The sequence below is a fragment of the Cucurbita pepo genome, chromosome LG01 (genome assembly GCF_002806865.2).
Source record: "Cucurbita pepo subsp. pepo cultivar mu-cu-16 chromosome LG01, ASM280686v2, whole genome shotgun sequence".
Taxonomy (NCBI): domain Eukaryota; kingdom Viridiplantae; phylum Streptophyta; class Magnoliopsida; order Cucurbitales; family Cucurbitaceae; genus Cucurbita; species Cucurbita pepo.
In genome coordinates, this window is record NC_036638.1 from 4,595,444 (window position 1) to 4,621,248 (window position 25,805).

The window sequence follows — 25,805 nt, forward strand, 5'->3', positions numbered from 1 at the left end:
TCCCACTTTTTCTCCTCCTCCTCTCCCCCCCTAATTAAATTCACCCTACCATCTAATCTTTCACTTTATAACCCCTAATTTCACCTATTTACCCTTTCATTTTAACCACTTACTCTCTTTTTTTTTTAAATATATATATAACCCCTAAGTTCACGTCATATTTGTTACTCATTTTTTTACAAATCCCAAACAATAGGGGGAGTTGGTAATGTATTTTCTCTTTTAAAAGCTTTCTTAAGATTTCAAAAACCATATTTATAATATGTTATGGAATCGATATTAAAGTATAAAATATAGTGTAATAGCATGGAAAACTGGAAATGCAATTTTGCGAGCTTCATAGGGCATTAAAGTAGAAGTCTTATAAGATTAATATTTTTTTAAAAAATGTTTGTAAACGACAAAATTTAATGCACATTTTTGGGTTTAAGGTAGGGATTTGTTGTGAGTTGAAGTTCCATTAATAAACACATCATATTAATATTTTCATTAAGGTTGGATTTGGAGTTTAATTATTTGGAAATAGCTTTTTGTGTTTGATTATTGGAAAGAGAGTGAGATAGAGAGCGACATAATTGGATGGAGGTGTTGGTTAATAGACCTACACAAACTTTATTTTTCTTTTGGGGTTTCTAAACTTGTTCATATGTTTAAAAACAATTATGCACCTTTTCATATAATATAATCTTCTTCTTGCCTTTTATTTTTAAAAGGATACTGTGGGTGTTTATGCCTTTTTTTTTTTTATTTATAAAAAATTCATTTATATATTTACTTTTTTTTTTTACTTTTACTTTTATTTTAGTTAAATGATAAGTTTTTAATTAATCTTTTTAAGAGTTATTAGATGATAGTTTCATTCGGTAGCAATAGTATATAGTATGGTGGGTCATTAATTTTCTTATTTCATCTCTTTCATCGAATTTGAATACGTTGAGGATTGTTGAGAGAGAGTCCTACATTTATTAATCAAGAGACCAGCATGAGTTTATAAGTAAGTAATGTACTCTGGATAAACAAAAAGCAAAACTAGGAGAACTTATGTTTAAAGTGGATAATATCATATCATTATTTAGAATCATGGTTCCTAACAGAATATTCTAAATTCCTAACAGAATTTTATAGGTTTCTAATAGAATATTCTATGTCAATCTTACGTTTAATCTCTAACTTTAACTTGAGACACTACTAATTATATGACATGACAAAAAATCATGAACCCTTTCTCTCCATCTTTTGTTATTATTTTTGTATCCAACTTACTTTAAATATTTTAATTTAGGTTTCGCATTGATTTCGACATTTTCCAAACTATTTTTCTACAGGTGGTTTTAATGTGTTCGGAAGTCACACAATGTCCTGTTATACTAAATAATTATCACTTGTTAATTCAATTAACATCTCATATGAACATATAGATCATGCTTGATAACTGTTTAGTTGTTTGTGCTTGTTTTCCATAATTTTTTTACAATAACCATCCTGGGTTAACTAAGTGATTAACTATGGTTGTGAAAAAAATAAAAGAGTTGACTCCCTAGAGCCTATCTATCTAATGATGGGTTAACCTAGTGAGGACCATGGGTTAGGAAAAAGCATAAAAAGGTTAAATAAAATGAATTCACCTTATTGTATGTACCGACCTAAGATTTAATATCCTATATATTTCTGACAATTAATATAATAGGGTCATGAGGTTGGTTAAAATACGTATAAGTTTGTCCAAACACACAACCATAACAAGATAATCGATGATAAGGACCAACATAAACAAACATTGAATCTGAACTTTGAAGAAGAAGAACAATAGCGCTGAACCTTTTTGTATCATTTATGAGAATTGATACAATAAATCCAATCTACCTGTGACGTGTGGAAGTATATAATACGTAGGCAAAAAAACAATTGTAGACGTGTTGGGCTGTGTTTGCTGATGAGAAGGGAGGAAATTATGGCGCTTACACTAGTTGGATATGCATGATTCGAGGGCACCACGGTGCTGGCTTAGTTGCCTTTTTTGACGACGTTTCGCTCTTCTTATACCTATAAACACAAAATCATTTGAACCTATTCCATGTTCAAAGACAGTCCTCTTTTTGTGTATACGACATATGCCCATCTTCTTTCTTGTTCACACAAATCTTAAATTTGTAGGCATAAACTGGTTTGAGCTAGTTGTTGTCGTAGTCAAATCAAATAGATTTCACATATTTTATGAAAGGGGGAGTAGTTATGGAAGTAGACATTTTGGTTTGTGGGGCAATTTTTAATGAATATTTGTAATTAAAATGGTATGAACAACCTTAATCTAAAAGTAAACCTTATAATGCTGAATCGCCTTTAGGTGTTCTCAACTGTTAAAAAATGAAAAAAAAAATGAAAAAAAAAGAAAGAATCCAAGTTGGTGCATGTGAGGTTTGATATAACACGTGGTGTAAGCAGACAAAAGGAATGTGAACCTCCTCCCTTTGTAAGTAAGGTTTGTACAAAATAAATTAAAAATATCATCTTTTGTTTCGTAACTCATCCACGTCTCTCTCTCGCACATCGCCACACCAAACCAAATCCCTCAATCTTCACTCCTACATGCTATATTTAAATATATAAATATAAATATATCCTGCCACCTGGATTACACGTGGTCGTATACTTTCAAAGTAACATGCTCCCATCATCTACCCTCTCTAAATCATAATTGAGCTGACGTGTAGCTTCATCCCCTAACTTTATTCTATATTTAGAAAATAATGTATAAGATGTATAGTATAAAGTGGTGGATCATAATTATATTTAATCATCATTTTTCTATGGGTATATTTATACATTTGGATTTTGTTTTGATCTCCGGTGTGATGATTGAAATTATTAGCAGTGTATTAATTATAAAGATAAAAAGAGAATTAGGAAATAATTATGAAATGGAAGAATGATTAAGAAAATAGAAAATATAAAATAGGGAAAAAAAAAAAAGGAGAGGGGGATTAGGGCAAGGGTTTAGTAGGGTGTAATTAGGGGCATATGGACGACGCGTGCGACAACAACAACAATAAATAAATAATAAATCAGGAACTTTTGACCTTTGACTGAAGGCACGTGCGTTGCATCTTTAAAATTTCAAATTTATCTCGAAGGATTCGGTGACGCACGTGCACTTCTTCCCATTTCCGCCCTCTCTGACGCATTTCATTTTAATAATTGTCTTAAAATCTTAAAAACTTTGCCTTTTCCTCCTCCTCTCTCTCTCTCTCTCTCTCTCTCTCTCTCTCTCTCTCNCCTCCTCTCTCTCTCTCTCTGTCCTTTTCTATCTCTCTCCTTTTATATTCTTTTTAAATAATAATATTATTCANCTATCTCTCTCTCCTTTTATATTCTTTTTAAATAATAATATTATTCAACTATTATATATATATATATTATATACACATAGAAAGCCCTTAAATTATTGTTTCTCATTTGGATATATTTCTAACTTCTAAGTTTTTTTTTTTAATATTTATAAAATAATTCATTTAAAAATTTTAATTGATAAATAGCATAACTTTTGAATAATTAAAAATATGCTTTAAAATATTTTCTAATACGACAAGAGTGATTTTAACTATTTTAAAATCGCTCCCAGTTATACTCTTAATCTTTTTATAATTTGAATTTCAAAACTAAAAACAAAATATTTTCTTTATACATAATTTTTAATCAAACAAAATTAGGAAATAGCTATATAACATATATTAATATTTATGATCAATAAATATATTTCATTCTATACAAAATTCATTACACATATTACTTGGGCATAATGAAAGTCTAGAATATGTGGAGATGTTGGGAGTAACCCTGGTAACAGATCCTTTCTTCATATCCGTACAACTTGGACAGGAACCAAGCGCTATAAGTTGGGCTTTAAGCCCATACNACAAAATTCATTACACATATTACTTGGGCATAATGAAAGTCTAGAATATTTGGAGATGTTGGGAGTAACCCTGGTAACAGATCCTTTCTTCATATCCGTACAACTTGGGACAGGAACCAAGCGCTATAAGTTGGGCTTTAAGCCCATACCTATTTAGAATTGGGCCTAAATGATCGATAAGTTGGGCTTTAAGCCCATGTGTATGATTGTCCACACGTAACTTAACANATATGATCGATAAGTTGAGCTTTAAGCCCATGTGTATGATTGTCCACACGTAACTTAACACATGCACATGCGTTTCCAAGCATTTTCTCTCTCAGGCTTCACCCCATTTACAACATTTATTCAAAATGATCCCCTAAACCATAATAAACAATTTATAGAAGAATCATCAGACACCTTCGATCTAACTAAAATCAATATTCTTAAGCCCATAAAACGTCCCTCCGATCGTTTTCAGTGATCTAAATGTCTAGATCTATAAAAAAATCACGTTCGAAACTTCTGTATTGTTCTTCAAGTATTCTCATCCAACATGTTTGAAGGATATCACCATTATTTATGTTTTAGAGATCCAACTTTAAAATTGGTCCGAAGTGCCTCTTTATGTACTACAAAAAAAAATTAGCTGAGGTATGCTCGAATTGGTGTCAACTTTCATATCAATTTGAGACCTCCATATTCNATCACGTTCGAAACTTCTGTATTGTTCTTCAGACACCTTTGATCTTATGTTTTAGAGATCCAACTTTAAAATTGGTCCGAAGTGCCTCCTTATGTACTACAAAAAAAAAATTAGCTGAGGTATGCTCAAATTGGTGTCAACTTTCATATCAATTTGAGACCTCCATATTCTTTGGTGATATAGAATAACATAATCACGGAAAAGAATATTATAACTAATTAAACAATGAACCATCCATGTTTTAACAATAGTGGTTGATACACTATCACCGAATTTTCAAATCTTGTGAATCTATAAAACCTACGTATGTATTGTCATATCTAACCTTCATCACGACATGCTAAAACATCAACTAGAAGACCGAGCTTGCATCGAGATACACCATTTTCATAAACACAAACACTTTGACCAGCAAAACAACCGCAAAAACCTTTTTGGAAGGGAGTAAGTTGCTNTATATTGCCATATCTAACCTTCATCACGACATGCTAAAACATCAACTAGAAGACCGAGCTTGCATCGAGATACACCATTTTCATAAACACAAACACTTTGACCAGCAAAACAACCGCAAAAACCTTTTTGGAAGGGAGTAAGTTGCTACCAGAGATGGATCATTCTTAATGTCATCAATGTGTGACCATATATACACTCCTCGCTCTTGTCGACTGCCTGGAACCGTGTTATCGAGAATGAGCGCTATAAAAAATGTCACGACCATGTTCAAGGACATGATGCCATTGAATACAAAGTCAAACTGCAAGATATCACACAGCTGGATCAGTGGAAAAAAAGCAACAGAGAACAGCCAGACAAAGGGGAACTTGATGTCAAGCTGTGATGTAGAAACTGCTAGGGACATCAATAGTAGTGACTCACTTGTTTGTTTCCTGTATGGGTTGGTCCATTAGAAGCTGCAGCATAGGGAACCAAGTAACTTGGTAAAATCAAGCTAATTTCAGATTGAAACTGCTGAAAATAGGCAGGGATTGACAAGCCAAGGAACAACGAGACACCGACTATCGTCATGTTTCTGATACTCGCAGTTTGACTATACTGTAGTGTCGAGAGCCCCAATGCAACGATTAGAGCCCATGTAAAACAGAGGACTGAAGCCGCCAATGCCAGTGGTATGGAGGCAAGAACAGCACCAACTTTACCTACAAAAACATGAAAAACTTGTTGGTGTCCTCGTCAAAGAACAGCTATGCATAGGAAATCCTATTATTGATTGGTAAATACTCAAGAACATCTTTGATTTTCCTGTGATATGATGGACAGTTTACCTATGAATGAGATAAATATCAAGAAAACTGCTCCGATTTCCAAGGCCCTTCGATTCGCCACTTTTGTTACATGAATCGTATGTACATTTTCTGTTAACGTTGTTGATCCAGAACCTGTACCCCACAGTCCAGCCAAGATACTGCAGAAACCTTCCAAAGCAATTCCTCTGCTAACAATTCCTGGAGTTGGTGGCTTTGAAGCAACACGTAAAGCCACAGTGTGATAAGTACCAACCTGAAAAGGAGCATTTTTCTGGATCAGATGCCTGAGTGCAGTGTTCCAAAATATATCTATTCTTTACAATGATCAGGGATAGATATAAAGACTTGGGAATCAAAGACAGGGATAGATATTTGCTTTGAGTGTACTTACAGAGTCCACTGATGAAACCAGAGAAACCATGATCATGATAATAGAAGTTTTTATATGAAAGATTGGCACACCCCACTGCAAAGGGTAAGGAATTCGAACCCATGCTGCAGTTCTCCATGCACTTGAAACATCAGTTCTGCAATGTTTCATGGTATATACGTGCCTTCTACACGCATCCACTAAGATATTTGAACTAGGAATATCTGGGCTGCAGCCTGAGAAATCATATGCTCCACCAGTAGTCAAAAAGAATGCGTAGGCCCATATAATCATGACACTAAGAGGAACCTATCATCCGGAAAGAAGAACTTAAGATCAGTGGTATGGAAAAACATTAACTCCAATGTATCATACTTTATAACAATTATAACTCCAATGGAAAAACATTAGTTTACACTGTGCAATCTTATAATTCTATCAACTAAGCCCCTGAAGTGTGAATAAATTTAGGCTTTCAATTTGAAAATCATTCGTACATCAATTCTTACACGCATATAGACTTCTTAAAATTCTAGGCCCTCAATTTGAAAATCGTCAAATTTGAAATGGATGGTCTAAATTGGTTCAATTATGAAAATTTACTAGTTTAATTGATATAACTATAAGTCCGCACAGGTAAACTAATGTTTTGTGAGAGATGGTGTAAATTGATACATTTATGAAAGTTTAGGGTTAAAGTGATACGACTTTAACCCTAAACAACCTCCAACGTTTAGGGATATAAACTAATTTTTGCCCCTTACTTTATAAGAAACTGTATATTTTAATCACATAGACAAGGCATAGGGCAGATGGGCACGAACCGATCGTAAATGCTTGGAAACGTAAGACTTAAAACTTAAAAAGAAATTAAAAACAACTAAATTTAATTTTTGCCCCTTATTTGAGATCTAACAACTAAAAAACTTAAAAACAATAAAAACAAGATGAATAGTAAATGCGTAGAAACTTAAGACTTAAAACTGAATAATTAAATCTAATAATAAAGTAACTTTAGAAACACAGAACTGAAGAAAAACCACAAATCTCAACAATTTCTTATGAATAATACTAATAATAAGGTACACTAATCCGAGGAACTTGTTGCAAGTCACCATTCCTCAAAAGATAAGATATACATACCGCATAAACTCTGAATACACGATGGCCAAGTATGGATACTCCTCGGAGGTACTGCAAATGCAAACACAAGCAATTACTTTTATGAACAATTTCAGTGACACTTTTAACATGTTAGTCACTAGAAACATGTAAACTGTTCGGTAATGCTAAAATCTTGATGAGTTACTTCGTATAATTTTGCAACCGGTGAACAAATTGCTCAGATCTGAACTTTTAGCAACAGACAACTAAAATGGTTGGTAATTGCTTAAGTTTTAACACTTACCAGGGTAAATATAAGAAGCAAAACTATCTGCGGGACGCTGATCTCCACACAATTACCAGCTTGTGGAAAGCCATAGCTGAAAAATGCTAAACCTACAGCAGCAACCGTGGGTGCAACCACAATTGGGTTTATCAACCTGCAGATTATGAGAATTGAAGAAAATTCTTTGCTCAGTGATGTAACAAAATTGTATAGCATTTGCATATATTAGGAGGCAGGAGCTTAGAATCAAGGCTTCGTAGAAGTCTTGCAGTGTAACACATGACATCAGAAAAACATAAACAATAAAAAATGATGAGCTTATCATCATTGTTAATCAAATTCGGTCTCGAGTTCTTTAGAGATACCTAGTATTCCTTCACGTTCGACTAATTTTCCAGATTATGATAGGTTAGAAATACTTATCTAAAATTGAAATTAGGGAGGTAGAGACTAATTTAACACATGCTGCAATTACCTTGGCTCATTAAAAACAATCTTCAAACTTACTAAGGAATATTGTTGGGTAAGTGATGCTGAAAAGATATGCTTCATAACATAAGGAAAGTGATGGATCAGTGATAATGGAAATGATGCCCTACACCATATCGAAACAATTTGCAATAATACCTAAGGAAAAGGGTCATTAAACCACTGAATCCCAAAATGCTTTGAAATATTGAACTAATAATTATTGCTCCCTGCAGTTCTCTCATTATATGCCTGAATTTCTGCAAGAAAAGAAAAACNACCGCAAAAACCTTTTTGGAAGGGAGTAAGTTGCTACCAGAGATGGATCATTCTTAATGTCATCAATGTGTGACCATATATACACTCCTCGCTCTTGTCGACTGCCTGGAACCGTGTTATCGAGAATGAGCGCTATAAAAAATGTCACGACCATGTTCAAGGACATGATGCCATTGAATACAAAGTCAAACTGCAAGATATCACACAGCTGGATCAGTGGAAAAAAAGCAACAGAGAACAGCCAGACAAAGGGGAACTTGATGTCAAGCTGTGATGTAGAAACTGCTAGGGACATCAATAGTAGTGACTCACTTGTTTGTTTCCTGTATGGGTTGGTCCATTAGAAGCTGCAGCATAGGGAACCAAGTAACTTGGTAAAATCAAGCTAATTTCAGATTGAAACTGCTGAAAATAGGCAGGGATTGACAAGCCAAGGAACAACGAGACACCGACTATCGTCATGTTTCTGATACTCGCAGTTTGACTATACTGTAGTGTCGAGAGCCCCAATGCAACGATTAGAGCCCATGTAAAACAGAGGACTGAAGCCGCCAATGCCAGTGGTATGGAGGCAAGAACAGCACCAACTTTACCTACAAAAACATGAAAAACTTGTTGGTGTCCTCGTCAAAGAACAGCTATGCATAGGAAATCCTATTATTGATTGGTAAATACTCAAGAACATCTTTGATTTTCCTGTGATATGATGGACAGTTTACCTATGAATGAGATAAATATCAAGAAAACTGCTCCGATTTCCAAGGCCCTTCGATTCGCCACTTTTGTTACATGAATCGTATGTACATTTTCTGTTAACGTTGTTGATCCAGAACCTGTACCCCACAGTCCAGCCAAGATACTGCAGAAACCTTCCAAAGCAATTCCTCTGCTAACAATTCCTGGAGTTGGTGGCTTTGAAGCAACACGTAAAGCCACAGTGTGATAAGTACCAACCTGAAAAGGAGCATTTTTCTGGATCAGATGCCTGAGTGCAGTGTTCCAAAATATATCTATTCTTTACAATGATCAGGGATAGATATAAAGACTTGGGAATCAAAGACAGGGATAGATATTTGCTTTGAGTGTACTTACAGAGTCCACTGATGAAACCAGAGAAACCATGATCATGATAATAGAAGTTTTTATATGAAAGATTGGCACACCCCACTGCAAAGGGTAAGGAATTCGAACCCATGCTGCAGTTCTCCATGCACTTGAAACATCAGTTCTGCAATGTTTCATGGTATATACGTGCCTTCTACACGCATCCACTAAGATATTTGAACTAGGAATATCTGGGCTGCAGCCTGAGAAATCATATGCTCCACCAGTAGTCAAAAAGAATGCGTAGGCCCATATAATCATGACACTAAGAGGAACCTATCATCCGGAAAGAAGAACTTAAGATCAGTGGTATGGAAAAACATTAACTCCAATGTATCATACTTTATAACAATTATAACTCCAATGGAAAAACATTAGTTTACACTGTGCAATCTTATAATTCTATCAACTAAGCCCCTGAAGTGTGAATAAATTTAGGCTTTCAATTTGAAAATCATTCGTACATCAATTCTTACACGCATATAGACTTCTTAAAATTCTAGGCCCTCAATTTGAAAATCGTCAAATTTGAAATGGATGGTCTAAATTGGTTCAATTATGAAAATTTACTAGTTTAATTGATATAACTATAAGTCCGCACAGGTAAACTAATGTTTTGTGAGAGATGGTGTAAATTGATACATTTATGAAAGTTTAGGGTTAAAGTGATACGACTTTAACCCTAAACAACCTCCAACGTTTAGGGATATAAACTAATTTTTGCCCCTTACTTTATAAGAAACTGTATATTTTAATCACATAGACAAGGCATAGGGCAGATGGGCACGAACCGATCGTAAATGCTTGGAAACGTAAGACTTAAAACTTAAAAAGAAATTAAAAACAACTAAATTTAATTTTTGCCCCTTATTTGAGATCTAACAACTAAAAAACTTAAAAACAATAAAAACAAGATGAATAGTAAATGCGTAGAAACTTAAGACTTAAAACTGAATAATTAAAGCTAATATAATAAAGTAACTTTAGAAACACAGAACTGAAGAAAAACCACAAATCTCAACAATTTCTTATGAATAATACTAATAATAAGGTACACTAATCCGAGGAACTTGTTGCAAGTCACCATTCCTCAAAAGATAAGATATACATACCGCATAAACTCTGAATACACGATGGCCAAGTATGGATACTCCTCGGAGGTACTGCAAATGCAAACACAAGCAATTACTTTTATGAACAATTTCAGTGACACTTTTAACATGTTAGTCACTAGAAACATGTAAACTGTTCGGTAATGCTAAAATCTTGATGAGTTACTTCGTATAATTTTGCAACCGGTGAACAAATTGCTCAGATCTGAACTTTTAGCAACAGACAACTAAAATGGTTGGTAATTGCTTAAGTTTTAACACTTACCAGGGTAAATATAAGAAGCAAAACTATCTGCGGGACGCTGATCTCCACACAATTACCAGCTTGTGGAAAGCCATAGCTGAAAAATGCTAAACCTACAGCAGCAACCGTGGGTGCAACCACAATTGGGTTTATCAACCTGCAGATTATGAGAATTGAAGAAAATTCTTTGCTCAGTGATGTAACAAAATTGTATAGCATTTGCATATATTAGGAGGCAGGAGCTTAGAATCAAGGCTTCGTAGAAGTCTTGCAGTGTAACACATGACATCAGAAAAACATAAACAATAAAAAATGATGAGCTTATCATCATTGTTAATCAAATTCGGTCTCGAGTTCTTTAGAGATACCTAGTATTCCTTCACGTTCGACTAATTTTCCAGATTATGATAGGTTAGAAATACTTATCTAAAATTGAAATTAGGGAGGTAGAGACTAATTTAACACATGCTGCAATTACCTTGGCTCATTAAAAACAATCTTCAAACTTACTAAGGAATATTGTTGGGTAAGTGATGCTGAAAAGATATGCTTCATAACATAAGGAAAGTGATGGATCAGTGATAATGGAAATGATGCCCTACACCATATCGAAACAATTTGCAATAATACCTAAGGAAAAGGGTCATTAAACCACTGAATCCCAAAATGCTTTGAAATATTGAACTAATAATTATTGCTCCCTGCAGTTCTCTCATTATATGCCTGAATTTCTGCAAGAAAAGAAAAACACATCTTTAACTATACAAGAAAAGTGAAAGAAAAGCATTACAGAGGACCAAATTCCACATCACTATCCAAGAACTCTCCACTTTCATAACAGCCTTCAATTTAACATGTTTGGAACAGGTGAGCGATCTTTAAGTAAACAGGACCAAATTCAGTTCTCGGAGCTTACATGTTCCGTAAGATTGCGGTACTCCTGAGCATTCATGATAATTAGTGCTGGAGCCAAGAACACAAATGAGCTTCCTTGAACTAATGGTAGTCGGGTACCGAAGCAGGAGTGAAGGATTGTTGTGATTCCCGAAATCAGTAGTAGAGTTGAAATTACTGTAGCTGTATCTTTCTGTCATTTTGGAAAGAACACATGATTGAGCACACACGCACATTCTGACTTCATTAAAAGTTGGAAAAAAACTTGGTGTCCTGTCTCTTCCTCAACATTTTCAGTTAGAACCAAAAAATGACATAAAAAAGATGCTTACATCCGTTCCACCCATAGCAGGTACAATGATCAGGGGTATGAAAACAACTGACCCAACCAACGATAAATAATGCTGAAGTCCATAATACATTAATGGAACTGCAAAAACAGTCGAGCAAACATAAGGAAAAGCTACAGCTATATGGTGAAACATAGCAAGAGGACTTGTAAGGAAGACATAGATGATAGAACAATATGCTTCCATGATCATAATTATGTCACCGACAAACATGAACTGGTTACTAGGCAGTAGCACAAGCTAATTATGATTCCATGATCTTACGCATGGTTTGTATGGACTGCAGAGCCAAGGATCAAGCACACCTTCATCCTTATATTTAAATGTTTACATTCGAATGTAGTCGCCTAATATTATGCCAATAAATTCATTATGATGCACTAATTATGGTGAAAATCAACAAACTAATTTAAGAAAGAAAACAATATACGAAATTTGTAAGAGATACAAGCACGCTAACCGTAGCCCGGATTTTCAGTTGGTCCAAGTTTCATTCCTGAAGGTCTTAGCCATCCTCCTTCAGTAGCTTCCCCTTCATCTCCATTCACATTGATATTCTCATTTCTTTCATCTCTATCATCTTCCCTTTTAGGTTCAGTTGCAGGAGTAACCACAGAGACCCTCCCATGGCCGATTCCATGAACATCTCCATCACTGTTCCTGTTCATAGCCCCATCCCCTTTCTCTCTTCCTTTACCNTTCAAGAACGCTAACCGTAACCCGGATTTTCAGTTGGTCCAAGTTTCATTCCTGAAGGTCTTAGCCATCCTCCTTCAGTAGCTTCCCCTTCATCTCCATTCACATTGATATTCTCATTTCTTTCATCTCTATCATCTTCCCTTTTAGGTTCAGTTGCAGGAGTAACCACAGAGACCCTCCCATGGCCGATTCCATGAACATCTCCATCACTGTTCCTGTTCATAGCCCCATCCCCTTTCTCTCTTCCTTTACCATTCGTCATTTCTCTTTCATCCTCTTTAGCTCCTCCCATCACATGTTCAAGCCCTATCCGTCTCCTTTCTTCACCCCTCACTGCTCCATCCCTGAACCTTAACACCCCTTCATTTTCAGTCCTCATTTCTTCTTTCCCACTCCCTGTAACTGGTTCCACTTCAATCTCCCTGTTATATCGGGTCCGACCCAGAATTGGGTCGATCTCAATTTTGGGTGAAGACCCTCCGCCTCTCCGTTCGAGACCCTTCTCCAAATCAAATCTAGCACTCTCATTCTTCTCCCCAACAATACTGGTTGTTTCCCCAGAAAACGAAGAGACAAAACCAGTCCTCTTGGCCCAAGATCTTAGGTCCCTCGGATTGTGATCAGCTCTGGGCACAAACCGATCGACCATTGGCGCATTTGAGACCATCGAACCAAGCTTGGCGCCACGTTTTCCCGTCTCTACTTTGTCCATTGCAGTCGACCCAGATTCCATCTGAGTTCTTGCTAAAATGGGTTCCCCTTTTTTTTCAAAAAATGTAATCACAAAACCCCCAGAGTTGAAGCTCGGTATCCCAATCACCCTTTACTCCTCATCAGAACAAACTGAAAACAGTGAACAGTTTCGGAAAGAAAGAGTAAAAGCAAAGGAAGATAAGGACTAATGTGGGGGATGGAAAAAAAGGTTATAGAAGGTGAGTGACATAATTGTGATATGAATTTCTAGAACGGCAAAGAGAGTGAGTGTAGAGGAGAAAGGGAAGTGAGTGAGGTCCAAACCTTTAGCTTGAGGCATCTTTTATCCACTTGAATGGATTTGCGTTGTGATTAAATTGGATTACCGCCCAAAAGTTGCTATCAATGGATTGGAGTTGGATCCTTGGGCCACTTAGAAATTACTTGACGTTCTTTCAAGTGTGAAAGCGAAGAACAGTTGGTTCCTTTTTCTTCGTCCTTCAGAACAGAACTATTTTGTTTAAATCTGAGTTTGAAGTCCTTGAGTGGTGTTACTTTTGATGGGTGTGGTGGAGGAGTCTTGCAATTCAAGTTTCTCCAATGCTCCTCCCATTTACCAACTTGCTCGGTAGTGAATTTACTTTAATTGTTTTTTTTTATTTAAAAAAAAGGTCACATTTTAAGAGTTTTTATATAAAATTAGTTATACAAATAAACTTGAAAATTATATAAACTTTTCGTTTTAACTCTCAACATTAATTAGTTCAAAACTTGTAAAATAATACCGCATGAATGGAACAATGTTGGAGGCTAAAAATCTCTACAAATAAGAATCCTACAAATAAGAATCCTACAAATAAGAATTGTTCATAGGCAATCCATCACAAGAACACTACAAATAAGAATCTTTCATCTCATTTGAACCAATCATCATTTAAGATTCTAATGTTTGGCTCTACTGACTTATATGAAGTCACGTAGTCTTCTCACCTCCTAAATTTATCTCAAAGCCTATCTCTTTGTGTAGTATAAATTCTCATAAAATAGATTAATTTAGTGTTGAACAAGTGTACAATATAATATAATTAGATGTATTTCCTGTTTATAAAATGGATTGAACCAAATGATATTCCTTCAAAAAAAAAAAAAAAAAATGAAAAATGGCAGAGAAACAAAACGTTTAGGACATGCTTTTACTAAAAAAAGAATATGTAAAATTCATAAAATTTTAACATCTTCCGCCATGAATAAAAAAATGTTGATTATAACTTAATTCTTTCGCCTCCCATTTTCAATTATCTATTTATACTTTTTATTTTTATTTTTTGAAATGTTAAGATCTTATATCTAAATATTTTGGGATTTTAGGTTTAGAATAATATTTGAGTAATAGGCCCAGAAGTTAAAATGAGAAAGAAGCATTTTAAAATAACCAAAATTGTCACTTAAGAAAATGATGAAAAACTGCAAATGATACCCCTTTTAAACAACTCAAAAATGCTCAACAAATTTTTTTAACAAGTGTTTTTTATTCACAACATCTGACAAATTTATCGAACTTTATTTTTTATTTATTTATTTTTGATGTTACTGTCTGGCTTATAATTTTATATAATTTGGATGTTAGGAATAAATTAATTTTTTTTAACAATATACAAAAAAAAAAAATTAAATAGATAAATGAACTGATCAATATTATTTCTTAAAAAAATAACCCCCCCCCCCCCCCAAAAAAAAAATGTATATATAGAGAGGGGGAGGTCTTTATTTTGTAGCTTTTGAAACTCACGTATTGTCTTGTCACGCTTAGTTACAGATGTAACCTGCATATNATAATATTGCATATTTGTTATTGTTTTATATTTCTAAATTGTAAATATTTGTAGAAGTTTAAATTTGTATTAAAACTTAAAAAGTCTAAATTAATTTCTTTAGAGGAAAAGAATAGTTTTCTATATATATATTTCTAAACCAATAAAAATGACATCTTATAAACGAAAAAGAAAGAAGTAATACAGTGAAAATTCTGAACTGATGAAGGCTCGAACACAAACACGCAAGGAGCGAGGTGGAGCGTATTACTAATAATACTAAAGAGTAATTCATTCAGAAGTTCAGGGCGAGCTGCAGCCTCCCAAGGCCCTAGGAGCTCCGCCTCTGTTAAGGCCTTAAATAAGAGAGAAGGAAAGGAAGCTATAAAAAAAAANTATAATGCAATATACACTTGTGTTTTTCTTTTGCCTCGGAAAGCACATAAATAAATGTATGTTTATATATATAAGCGGCCCTTTTTTTTTTCATCCCTGTACTTTTTGACAAAAAGAAGAGCCTTTCAAGGTTGCATATAAACACAGGCACAGTCTTAGAAGAAACCGACACTCACTTGTGTCAACATTATATCAGAGAAGCCTTTGACACAATTGCATACGCATCATTTTGTATAACTTGTAACGCAAACAACCAACTTTTCTTCACTTCAATTCATCACGCTTCACTCCAAAATCAGCTCCCTGTGACGACTCATGTCGTCCAGGTAGTTTGAATTACATGAGTAATCTTCCATGTTGCTGGCTTCCGAAGTGCACGATTGATCCTCATCCATCGCGTTCTGTTTTAATTGTTCTAATGCTCCTTCTTCTCCCTTCAGCAGCTGCACTACCTACCCTCCCACAACCCTCAAGTCAGCTAGTGGAAAAGTCGCAACATAAATGGATATCAATCGGATGCTACCCTTACCGAGTTCATATGTGGCCGCATCGATGATGACTGGTTTATGCACATCGAAGCTGCTAACATGGTTCGTCTCATTTCAGTTTGATCGTAGTCGTCTCCTAACTTTGGATCCATTAATTCCTGGAAGCTATTGTTATCAAGTAAAGGCTTCGCCTGCAAAAACAAAACAAAAACTTTATTCTAAGTACGCAAGGAATCATTTAAGACCAACTTCAGATACTAGATAGAGATGCTATAAGGATATCACTGAATCATTCATACCCAAATCACTAGGCTTTGTTGGCTTGAATCAACTGCACGGCGCCCAGTTATGAGCTCAAGCAACAAAACCCCATAAGCGAAAACATCCGTCTTCTCATCAACGATTCCATGCATGAAGTACTCTGGAGCCAAATATCTGAGGGAGGCAATTTAAAGATGCATTAGGTTAGGGGCTGCCTGATAATAGGTCTTGATATAATTTTTTTAAACCAAATCGAACCACTGAGTCGTATAACTTACCCAAACGTACCCTCGATGGGGTAGACGACATGGNTATACCAAATCGAACCACTGAGTCGCATAACTTACCCAAACGTACCCTCGATGGGGTAGACGACATGGTGAGCCCAATTTTCAGGCAGCCACTTCGCTAATCCAAAATCAGAGATCTGCAAGGAAAGAAGAGCCATCTTCATTATTACAGGAAGAGAAGTGTCTGAAACTTCATGCTTTAGACAAAGGCGTTACCAGTGGCTCATAGTTTTCACCGAGCAAAATGTTAGAGGCTTTGATATCTCTGTGAATGATGCGCCTTGGACATTCACGATGGAGATAGTTCAGCCCGTCTGCTACGCCAATAGCCACCTTAAATCTTATCTTCCAATCCAGAGATTCCGCACCTGAATGAAAGTATATATCCATGATTGAAAGTAAGACGGCCTGGATTGTTTGTTCATTCAAATTAATTCTAACAACACAACACTTTCGTAACGTGGATGTGGGAGAGTGACGAACCGAAAAGGGCAGAGGCAAAGCTGCCAAAAGGGATGTATTCGAGGACAAGGTAGAGACCACCATCAATTCCAAAACCAAGCAACCGTGCAGCGTTGGGGTGGCTAATATGAGCGATAATTCCAAGCTCCGTTAAGAAATCAGAAGTTTTTTCCTCGTTGTCCTTCTCCCTTTTCATAAGTCTCTTAACCGCCACAAATTGGCCATCGGATAAACAACCTCTGTAAACCTCTGCTTGCCCTCCTTTTCCAAGCAGGTTTTCTGAAACAGTGAACCAACCATAGAATTACAATTTTGGAACCATAAAGACAACCTAAACAAAATGTAAATTAGATTTTATTTTTTAGAAACATATTCTAAACCTATTCATAACATAGAAGTTGGAATCTCCGGATCCAAAATGTTGTTTTAATTGAAAAAGAATCGACCAAATTTGTGATTTACCTGGGCTGAAATTGTTGGTAGCAGTGGACAGCTCCGAGAAGCCATAAATTCTCCAAGAAGGTTTGCAGAAGGGAACATCCTCGATACTGATTCCCTCATCAGTGCTGCGAATACGAGCAAATCTTTTGCTGAAATTCTTCTTCGAAATATCGTAGCTCATAGCCAGTAATGGAATCGTCGACAATCTCCAAACCGATTTCTTTTTTATCAACCCGATCATCGCCTTCCATGGAATTCCACCGCTCTCTTGGAGAAGAGCCGATGGCAACAGCGAGTTCTCCGGCGGCGGCAACATCGAGTTTACAGCCACCGTCAGGCTCCCTCCGTCGCCCCCGCTGCTGCTCTCGCTTTGGTCCGAATCCGTCCCCAGAACTGGAATCTCAAACACACCCCTTGGCGAGTTTTCTTCGCATAGATCTTCCTCCTCGCCAATGATTTTCAGCCCCCCGTATCCTTCCATTTCTTCCATATGCTTTATTCCTTTTCGAGCATTCCCTGAGTTTCATGCATCGATTCAAAATTTGATTTCCATTCAAGTGGTCTGTAGCTTAACTAAAAAGAAAAAGAATAACAGAATTTACCAAATTCCATTTCCATTTCCACTTTCATTTTTAGAATTTGATCAATGTTTAATCTCCTGCATTAAGAAGAAAAGAAAAATAATAACAAAAATGATGAATGATAGAAGAAAACATCAAAAGAAATGAATACCTAATGTGGTCCAATCCCAGAAAATGGGTAGAGAATAGATTGAAAAAAGAAAAGCAAAAACAAAAATGAGGTTGGTGGGAAGAAGAATGCAAAAGGAATGAAATAGGACATACCTTGGGCAGTGGTAGTTGTGGTGAATGAGAGACGAAAAGGGAAGAACAAGAAGAGATGAATCCCCTCCCCTGTAGAAAAGAAGAAAAAAAAAAATGAGAGTCGAAAGAATGAAAGGAAAAGGGGAAGGAATCTCAGTCACATTCGAGGGAGCAGAAGCGGAAGCTCCCGCGGGCGGAACAAAAGGAAAGATGAAAAAATATGGAAGGAGGAAGAAGGGGTGTTGGGTATATGTTTAGGAGGTCGTTATTGTTTGACGAGCAGAGGAAGCGATGAAAGCCAAGTTGTAATTGGAAGATGAATGGGAATTTAGTTATCCCCTTATTTATATACTCCCTCTCCCTTTTTGCATTAACTTCCATTGGATAATAACTTCTTCTTCCTCTCTTTCTCTCTTTCTCTCTTTCTCTCAAGCCCTTCATTTTTTTTACCTTCCAAAATTTTACTCTCATCCTAATTTTAACTAACATTATTTCTTATTACAATTTTTTATTTATTAAATCATTTATAACAGATTAACCCAAATGGTTAAATGCTTTTTTCTTTTTTTCTTTTTTTCTTATACAACATGCAATTGTTAAAGTAATTTTTAGTATAAAGAAATAAAGAAATAATAATATATATATACATTTATCATCTTAATTGTTGCTTCATCCATACCGCCAAACATATCAAAATAATAATAATAATAATAATAATAAATAAATAATAAAAACAAAAACAATAAAATTTAACATGATTCCTTCTATTGGAATTTGGGAAAAGTACAGATAAATGTCATTTTGGATTCATCTATCTATTAAAGTGTTTGAAATTTTTTAGATTCCTTCCTATTCTCAAATTTATTTGCTAAAAAATACTGATGGTGGTTCACAAAATGTATCCTATAGAAGTTGGTTCTAGTTCTATCAAGCTCTTATATATCTTACTTACTCGCCTCTCATTTCTTATTCTTCAACTCATCTACTCATCACAATTCTTTCACATAACTCGAGATGTCCTCGTCTGTCTCAATCTCTAGAAAAATCTAACTAGTGAGGAGGAGTCGCAACTCGCTATAGGTAACCTTTCAAAAGCTCCCCTCTAATGTACCATGGGCTATAAGTTGGTGATGTTGCTCTACTATATGCTAAGTAGATTGTCATTAGTCAAGACAAGTTCACGATTTGGGATTGTACCCGAACCATCCCTACATCGATCTAGTCAATTCATATCGTTATAACGGACCCTAGACGTAGCTTAAGGACTAAGAAAAAATAAATCATAGACTAAGGCTCCCTAGTACGTCATACATATCGTCTAGGCCACATAATTGAGTCCATGTATTTAATGTGCCAAAAAGGCGGATAATAGTATAGAAAGTTTAAATTAATTAAATCCCATTCAATTGGTGACAATAATTTAATCCAAACATGACGATTAAGTTAAAAATAGATGGCTTAATAAGATGGAAAACATTGATTACTATGATAGATCATCATTGATTAATTTTCATTAATTCAGCGTCATCCATGACAATATATTTTCGATCTTCATAGGCTTCTTACTCCATATGAACACATGTATGATTCTATAGGTTACATAGTTTCTTCAATAGATCTGGATTGGTAGCAATAGAAACTTGGATTGAAAAACCTTCTGTTGATCTTCCCAAGAGAGTTAAGACCGTGGCAGCTATGTGTCTTTGTGGCAATCCATGATTGATGTATCGATCCGGAAGAACAATAGTTCTCAACTGCAAACACAACCAACCAATACCATTACAACATTATGGGTGGAGAAAGAGAGTATTATTATATGGAATTACCTTGAGACCATGTTCATCCAAAATTCTAGTTAAGCATAGGAAATAAGATACATCATAACCAAAGCCTCCAATGGAACCTTCCTCCACAGTCATCATAATTTCATGTTCCTTTGCCAATTAAATAATAAGCTCAGCGTCGAGAGGTTTGCAAAATCTGGCATCTGCTACTGCTGGGGCAATGCCTCTTGTTTTCAGCAATTCTGAAGCTCCAACACATTGTTGAACCATTGAACCTTATACTTTTACTTGACAGTGTTTTCTAACTTCTTCAATGCTAACCTCTATTGGAGTTCCTTTGTTGTCAAGTAGAAGAACGACTCCGATCTCATTGCCTTTTGGAAACCAAAAACAACTCGGTCTATCGTCGATGGCTGCTGCAGTTGCAACCATGTGCATTAGTTCAGCTTCATCAGATGGAGCCATGACCACCATGTTCGACAAACAAGCCATGTATGTTATATCAAATGTTCCACAATGTGTCGGGCCATCCGCACCAACCAAACCAGCTCGATCCATTGCAAATCGGACAGGGAGTTTCTAAAGATCTACATCATGCACCACCTTGATGACCATTCCGCATATAAGTTAGTAACAAGGCAAACACAACATTGTCAACTGAACTTAATCTTTTTCACAACTTTCACCCCATCAAACCCTTTTTGAAGGAAGGATGAGTATATGACACAAAATGGCTTAACACCCTCTGTTGCTAAACCAGCTGCAAACGTAACAGCGTGTTGCTCAGCAATCCTCACATCAAAGCAATGATTTGAGAATCTCTTCTGGAAATGGTTAAGACTAGTTCCACCACCCATGACAGCGTCGGTGACCACAATGTTGTTATCCACTTCGGCTTCTTTTATCAGAGACTCAGCAAAGTATTGAGTGTAGGAAAGTGTGGGACATTTTGCCTTGAATTGCTTGCTTATTTTGGGTCAAACGTGATTTGGTGTTCATTCATAACAGAGACTAACAAAATGGTCTTCATTCATAACAGAGACAACTCCAAAAGTGTGGGAAAGTGTGGAAAGTGTAAAAGACAAAATGGTCTTCATTCATAACAGAGACAACTCCAAAAGTGTGGGAAAGTGTGGAAAGTGTAAAAGTTGTAAAGAATCAAGTGTTTGAAAGAGTTCATGAATAAAAAAGGGTGTTCATTCATAACAGAGACTAACCATACATTTTATCTGCAGCTGTTTCTACCGTTTGATAACCCTTCTCTTTTTTTGTAATGATGTGGATCAATACTGGTCTAGGGGTTGACATCGATTTCACCTTATCCAAAATGGTGAACAAATCTTCCAAATTGTGTCCATCCGTAGGACCAATGTAGTACAGGCCAAGCTCCTCGAAAAAAATCGACCCCGAGCCACTTATCATACCTCTTGCATATTCATTAACTTTTACAGCAACTCCGTGAGCTTGCCTCCAATTTTTCTTGTGATGCTCTGTAAAAAGTAGTATGAAAGTCTGATGAGTGTCCAAAGCTTTCGAAATGTGTAAGCGTGTGCGATCCTCTAATGTTTTACCTTTGCAGCTTCACGAAGCTTTCGAAATTTGGTGCTTGCTTTAAGCTTAGTTAAGGCACTACTGAGTGCTCCAACAAGAGTAGCAGGGCCATCTAACGTAGCGGTTGGCAATGAGACTTGGTTGTTGTCGTTGAGAATAATGATCATGTTCTTATCCAGATAGCCTGCATTATTCATCGCCTCGTACGCTTGACCTGCTGTCATAGCTCTATCACCAATCACAGAAATGACACTGTTCTTCTTCCCAAAAGCTCTCTTGCAACAGCCATACCAAGAGCAGCTGATATGCTTGTAGAACTGTGTCCTGCACCAAAAGCATCATGAACACTCTCGTCTCTTTTCGGAAAACCAGCAAGCCCTGAAGTTTGCCTTAAGAGTATGCATTCTAGAGTTATGCCTGCCAAAAAAAAAAAAAAAAAAAAAAAAAAAAAAAAAAANCAACTCTAACTCTAGAAAGAAAAAAGCTCATTTTTGTCGAATTTTGTTGGTTATGCACCTGGTGACCGACATCCCATATGATTTTGTCCTCTGGGGTGTTGAACACATAATGGAGCGCCACTGCTAACTCCACTACACCTAAGCTTGCACTTAAATGTCCTCCAGTTTTGGATACAGAGAATACAACATCTCAAAGTACAATGAGAAACAAGAACAAATGGCAGAAATCTCCTAATTGGCAGAATCCAACAACCGAGAGTGTTACCTGTAATGAGAGATTCTTCATTAGTTACAGTGAGAGCGCGTGGAACGGCCAATTTGGCCCGGTTGTTTTCTGTTTGCCCGATTTTTGTCCCGGTTCCAGTTCTAATACTGTTCTTACGTGAATAGGGACCTAATTTAAAGAAATAAGTACTTTTGGACACTTCACGGGCAAAGAAACGCTAGCAAAAAGGGCACGCGTCAACCAGGTAAGTCACCACCCGGTATTTAGGAAGAAATACTTGTAGGGTTCGCTTGGATTGTATGTATGCATGTTAGTAATTTTGCCTTAAATTAGCTCTCCATGAATGAGATTAATTAGATGGATTGTTATGATGTGTTGGGTGAATTATCTGAGTGTTGCTTGTATGCCTTAAGCTTCCGTTGTACGTATGCATGCGTTTAATTTATGTTGGAATTGTGTATTCCGTGTTCCGGGTGCTCGATGGATGAATTCGCCCCATTGAGCGCGAACTTCGTGTTTTGGGTGCTGGATGGAGGCCATCGCCTCGTTGAGCCGGCGTGCCTAGTTTGCATGAATATTAGGATGTTAGAAGGCGGTTGCATGCACACCCCATTATTTTCTAGTGCCCATTTCTAGGATAAGCTTAGAGAATTACTGTTAGGAGCGATATGTCGCTCCAGCCAGACTTAATTTTCCCCTAGGAACTTAGCGGTTCACCATGGCAAGAAAGTACATAGGAGTGTTCATAGATTGCTAGCGTGAGAATGATATCTATAGCTTTATGGGAGGACCAAGGGTCCCTGATCAGTCTTTACTACTCTTAGCCATTTCGCATGGGAAATGAGTCCCCACGTCGTACAGCCCATTAGCTGCATGGGAACGGGTTTGGTCGCGCCCCCCATAGGAGGACTATATGGGCGTAGGGGTAGTCAGCACACCCCTAGGCTAGATACCATGTAGTCCTAGATAACCATGTAGAGATAGCGCCTCATAGAGAGATACCGACCATATCAGCTTGGCATAAGGAACCTCTAGGTGACTAATAAAAGGACGATGAACGGTGAAACCCAAGGGGCAAGCCCCAAGAGACTAAGGTTAGAACCCACCTCTAGGTGACTAATAAAAGGACGATGAACCGGTGAAACCCAAGGGGCAAGCCCCAAGAGACTAAGGTTAGAACCCGATGTCCTAGAACCGAACTAGGAAACCGTGGGAGTTCTGTTAAATTAAGATGCGAAGAGAGCCTACAAGTAGGTGGCATTTTTATACTCATCTCGTTCTCCTTTATTTTTCTCAGGCTGGCTGCTGGTCGAGGTAGAGGAGCGTTTGAGAGCTGTACAGTCACAGAGGGGGTCGTTCTGGATCGTCAGTCCAGTCTAATTAACAAACAAAATTTGATCATTCCCTACTCGTCATGTTTGTTTTCGATTTAGATTTCGTCTTTTTAGTATTCCTCACTTATACCTTCGTCTTTTGGGAGCCTTCGATTTAGATTTCGTCTTTTTAGTATTCCTCACTTATACCCATGATCATCGATTTCGTCTTTTGGGCATGGCTCTGATACCATGTCAGACGAACACGACTCTCCACGTATGATATTGTCCACTTTGAGCATGAGCTCTCATGGCTTTGCTTTGGGCTTCCCAAAAGGCCTCATATCAATGGAGTTAGTATTCCTCATTTATAAACCCATGATCATTCCCTAAATTAGCCGATGTGGGACTTCCATCATCCAACAACAACGAAAATGCAATTGTCCCGTTTTGTCTTCTATGGAAAAAGAATTTGTCTTTCATTCTTCTAAAGTTTCTTTTTATCTCCTGTTAATAGGGAACTAATTTTGAAGTTGTAGACACCGTGAAGGCGAATTATTCGGGAGCCTGTGGCGCTATGTATTACTTCACATTTAATGTGAAATCGATTGGAACCTCGACAAAATTTACCCCGATAACCTTCCAAACAAGAGTGTATTACCCTCTACCTAATGTTATAGAGGTTTACCTTTCTAGGCCAAAGCCTCTTTAAACCAATAATCTACAAATTATCTATTTATTACTTTTTATTATATCAATTTATTACTTTTTATTATATTATGTTCTAAGCTCTACTTTAGTAGATAATGTCATCTAATTTTTGTTTGGAACAATTAAATATAGTATATATATGTTTGAATTTTGTATTGTTTTTTTTACATGCACACAGTATTGTTTTTTTTTACATGTACACACAGTATTGTTTTTTTTTTACATAAACATATCACTTAAAAAGGCAATATTATTAAAGGAAATTTACTAATATAATTGTTTTTTAGTTATTCAATATTTTTTATCTTTTTTTTAATTTTTAATTATCTAATATTTTTTATCATCTTTTTATAATGTAAAACATCATTTTAATTTAAATATTAATTTAAATCATTCACGCTCTTGCATCTACTCATAAATAGTTTTAATATATATCTTATAAAAAAATTAATTCTTTATCCAATTTTGAATTATAAATATTTATAAAAAAAAGAATTAATTCTTAAATTCAACCTTAAACTATAAAAATCCATGAAATTGCATATAAGATTATCAAGTTGCATAGAGAGTCATTAAAGTGTCGTTTTGCTGTAACGGTATCTTTTTCTGTATCGATATCTTGATACTTTTATAGTTTATTATAGAAGGATCTGAATTTTCTTGAAAAAAATACAAGGTGTCGTTTTGCTGTATCGGTATCTTGTCTTGATACTTTTATAGCTTATTACAGAAGGATATGAATTTTCTGGAAGAAAATATAACAAATGTTTGTTTAATTATTCTAAAAATACAAGGAATGTTGTTTAATTATTCTAAAAACCAGTTTAGTCATTTAAGCTATTTTGTCAATAAACTTATTGATGGAACAACATTCAAATATATAATGGGACATGAAAATTACATCGCTACTTAATTGAGTTTTTTTTTTTTTTTAAAATGTTCATAAATTAGAATAAATATATTAAAAATAAGAAGTTTTTTTTTTTTTAAAAATGTTCATAAATTAGAATAAATATATTAATCATAATTTGTTGTATAACGCTATGATCGAATTAGAATTTGGAATTTGGATTTACCATATTGCCTCATCATTTTTTTACCTCATTTATCACTTATATGCTTTTTGGAAAACATCCAATAAAATGATAAATACAGTATTTTTTCACATTTATTGGATCATGATTATAACTTTTGTTGAAATATGGGTAATATAATTTAATGTTACTTTTTTTATGCATGATTTATAGAAATGTGAGTGGGATGATGGGGAGGAATAATCAATTTTATTTTTTATGTATGATTTATAGAAATGTGAGT

The 25,805-nt window shown here is 35.7% G+C and overlaps 2 protein-coding genes and 1 pseudogene across 5 annotated transcripts; all 3 read right to left on the reverse strand.

Moving 5' to 3' along the window:
- Window positions 1–4,781: 4,781 nt before the first annotated feature.
- LOC111806986 (nucleobase-ascorbate transporter 11) lies at window positions 4,782–13,803 on the reverse strand. 4 transcript variants are annotated; one of them, XM_023692553.1, is made up of 12 exons: window positions 12,981–13,803; window positions 12,541–12,726; window positions 12,063–12,160; window positions 11,753–11,923; window positions 11,467–11,567; window positions 10,858–10,993; window positions 10,593–10,643; window positions 9,469–9,756; window positions 9,096–9,330; window positions 8,689–8,969; window positions 8,388–8,566; window positions 4,782–5,031 (listed from the first exon to the last, which is right to left on the reverse strand). In XM_023692553.1, the coding sequence occupies exons 1-12, from the start codon at window positions 13,510–13,512 to the stop codon at window positions 4,989–4,991; spliced, it is 2,301 nt and encodes a 766-aa protein (XP_023548321.1). In that variant the 5' UTR covers window positions 13,513–13,803; the 3' UTR covers window positions 4,782–4,988. The 4 variants fall into 4 exon arrangements, with proteins under 4 accessions (XP_023548321.1, XP_023548331.1, XP_023548339.1 ...); XM_023692563.1 differs by lacking the exon at window positions 12,541–12,726 and adding an exon at window positions 5,075–5,179 and having other exon boundaries at window positions 4,782–4,926; window positions 12,795–13,802; XM_023692571.1 differs by lacking the exon at window positions 12,541–12,726 and adding an exon at window positions 5,058–5,179 and having other exon boundaries at window positions 4,782–4,909; window positions 12,795–13,802.
- A 1,948-nt stretch (window positions 13,804–15,751) lies between these two features.
- On the reverse strand, window positions 15,752–18,770 carry LOC111807012 (receptor-like cytosolic serine/threonine-protein kinase RBK1). The gene is made up of 9 exons (XM_023692578.1): window positions 18,467–18,770; window positions 18,224–18,279; window positions 17,643–18,137; window positions 17,202–17,459; window positions 16,935–17,086; window positions 16,776–16,855; window positions 16,467–16,602; window positions 16,209–16,358; window positions 15,752–16,131 (listed from the first exon to the last, which is right to left on the reverse strand). The coding sequence occupies exons 2-9, from the start codon at window positions 18,249–18,251 to the stop codon at window positions 15,964–15,966; spliced, it is 1,467 nt and encodes a 488-aa protein (XP_023548346.1). The 5' UTR covers window positions 18,252–18,279; window positions 18,467–18,770; the 3' UTR covers window positions 15,752–15,963.
- A 1,264-nt stretch (window positions 18,771–20,034) lies between these two features.
- On the reverse strand, window positions 20,035–23,077 carry LOC111804970 (annotated as a pseudogene).
- Window positions 23,078–25,805: the final 2,728 nt, after the last annotated feature.

Coding starts and splice junctions, on each gene's coding strand:
- LOC111806986 (XM_023692553.1), bottom strand. CDS start 13,512: ATGGAATCTGGGTCGACTGCAATGGACAAAGTAGAGACGGGAAAACGT. Junction 12,161..12,540: donor AACTGAAAATCCGGGCTACG/GTTAGCGTGCTT, acceptor CTGTTTTTGCAG/TTCCATTAATGTATTATGGA. Junction 10,994..11,466: donor TTAATGACCCTTTTCCTTAG/GTATTATTGCAA, acceptor CATAATCTGCAG/GTTGATAAACCCAATTGTGG.
- LOC111807012 (XM_023692578.1), bottom strand. CDS start 18,251: ATGAAAGTGGAAATGGAAATGGAATTTG. Junction 17,460..17,642: donor TACCAACAATTTCAGCCCAG/GTAAATCACAAA, acceptor TCACTGTTTCAG/AAAACCTGCTTGGAAAAGGA. Junction 16,132..16,208: donor TGCGGCCACATATGAACTCG/GTAAGGGTAGCA, acceptor GTGGGAGGGTAG/GTAGTGCAGCTGCTGAAGGG.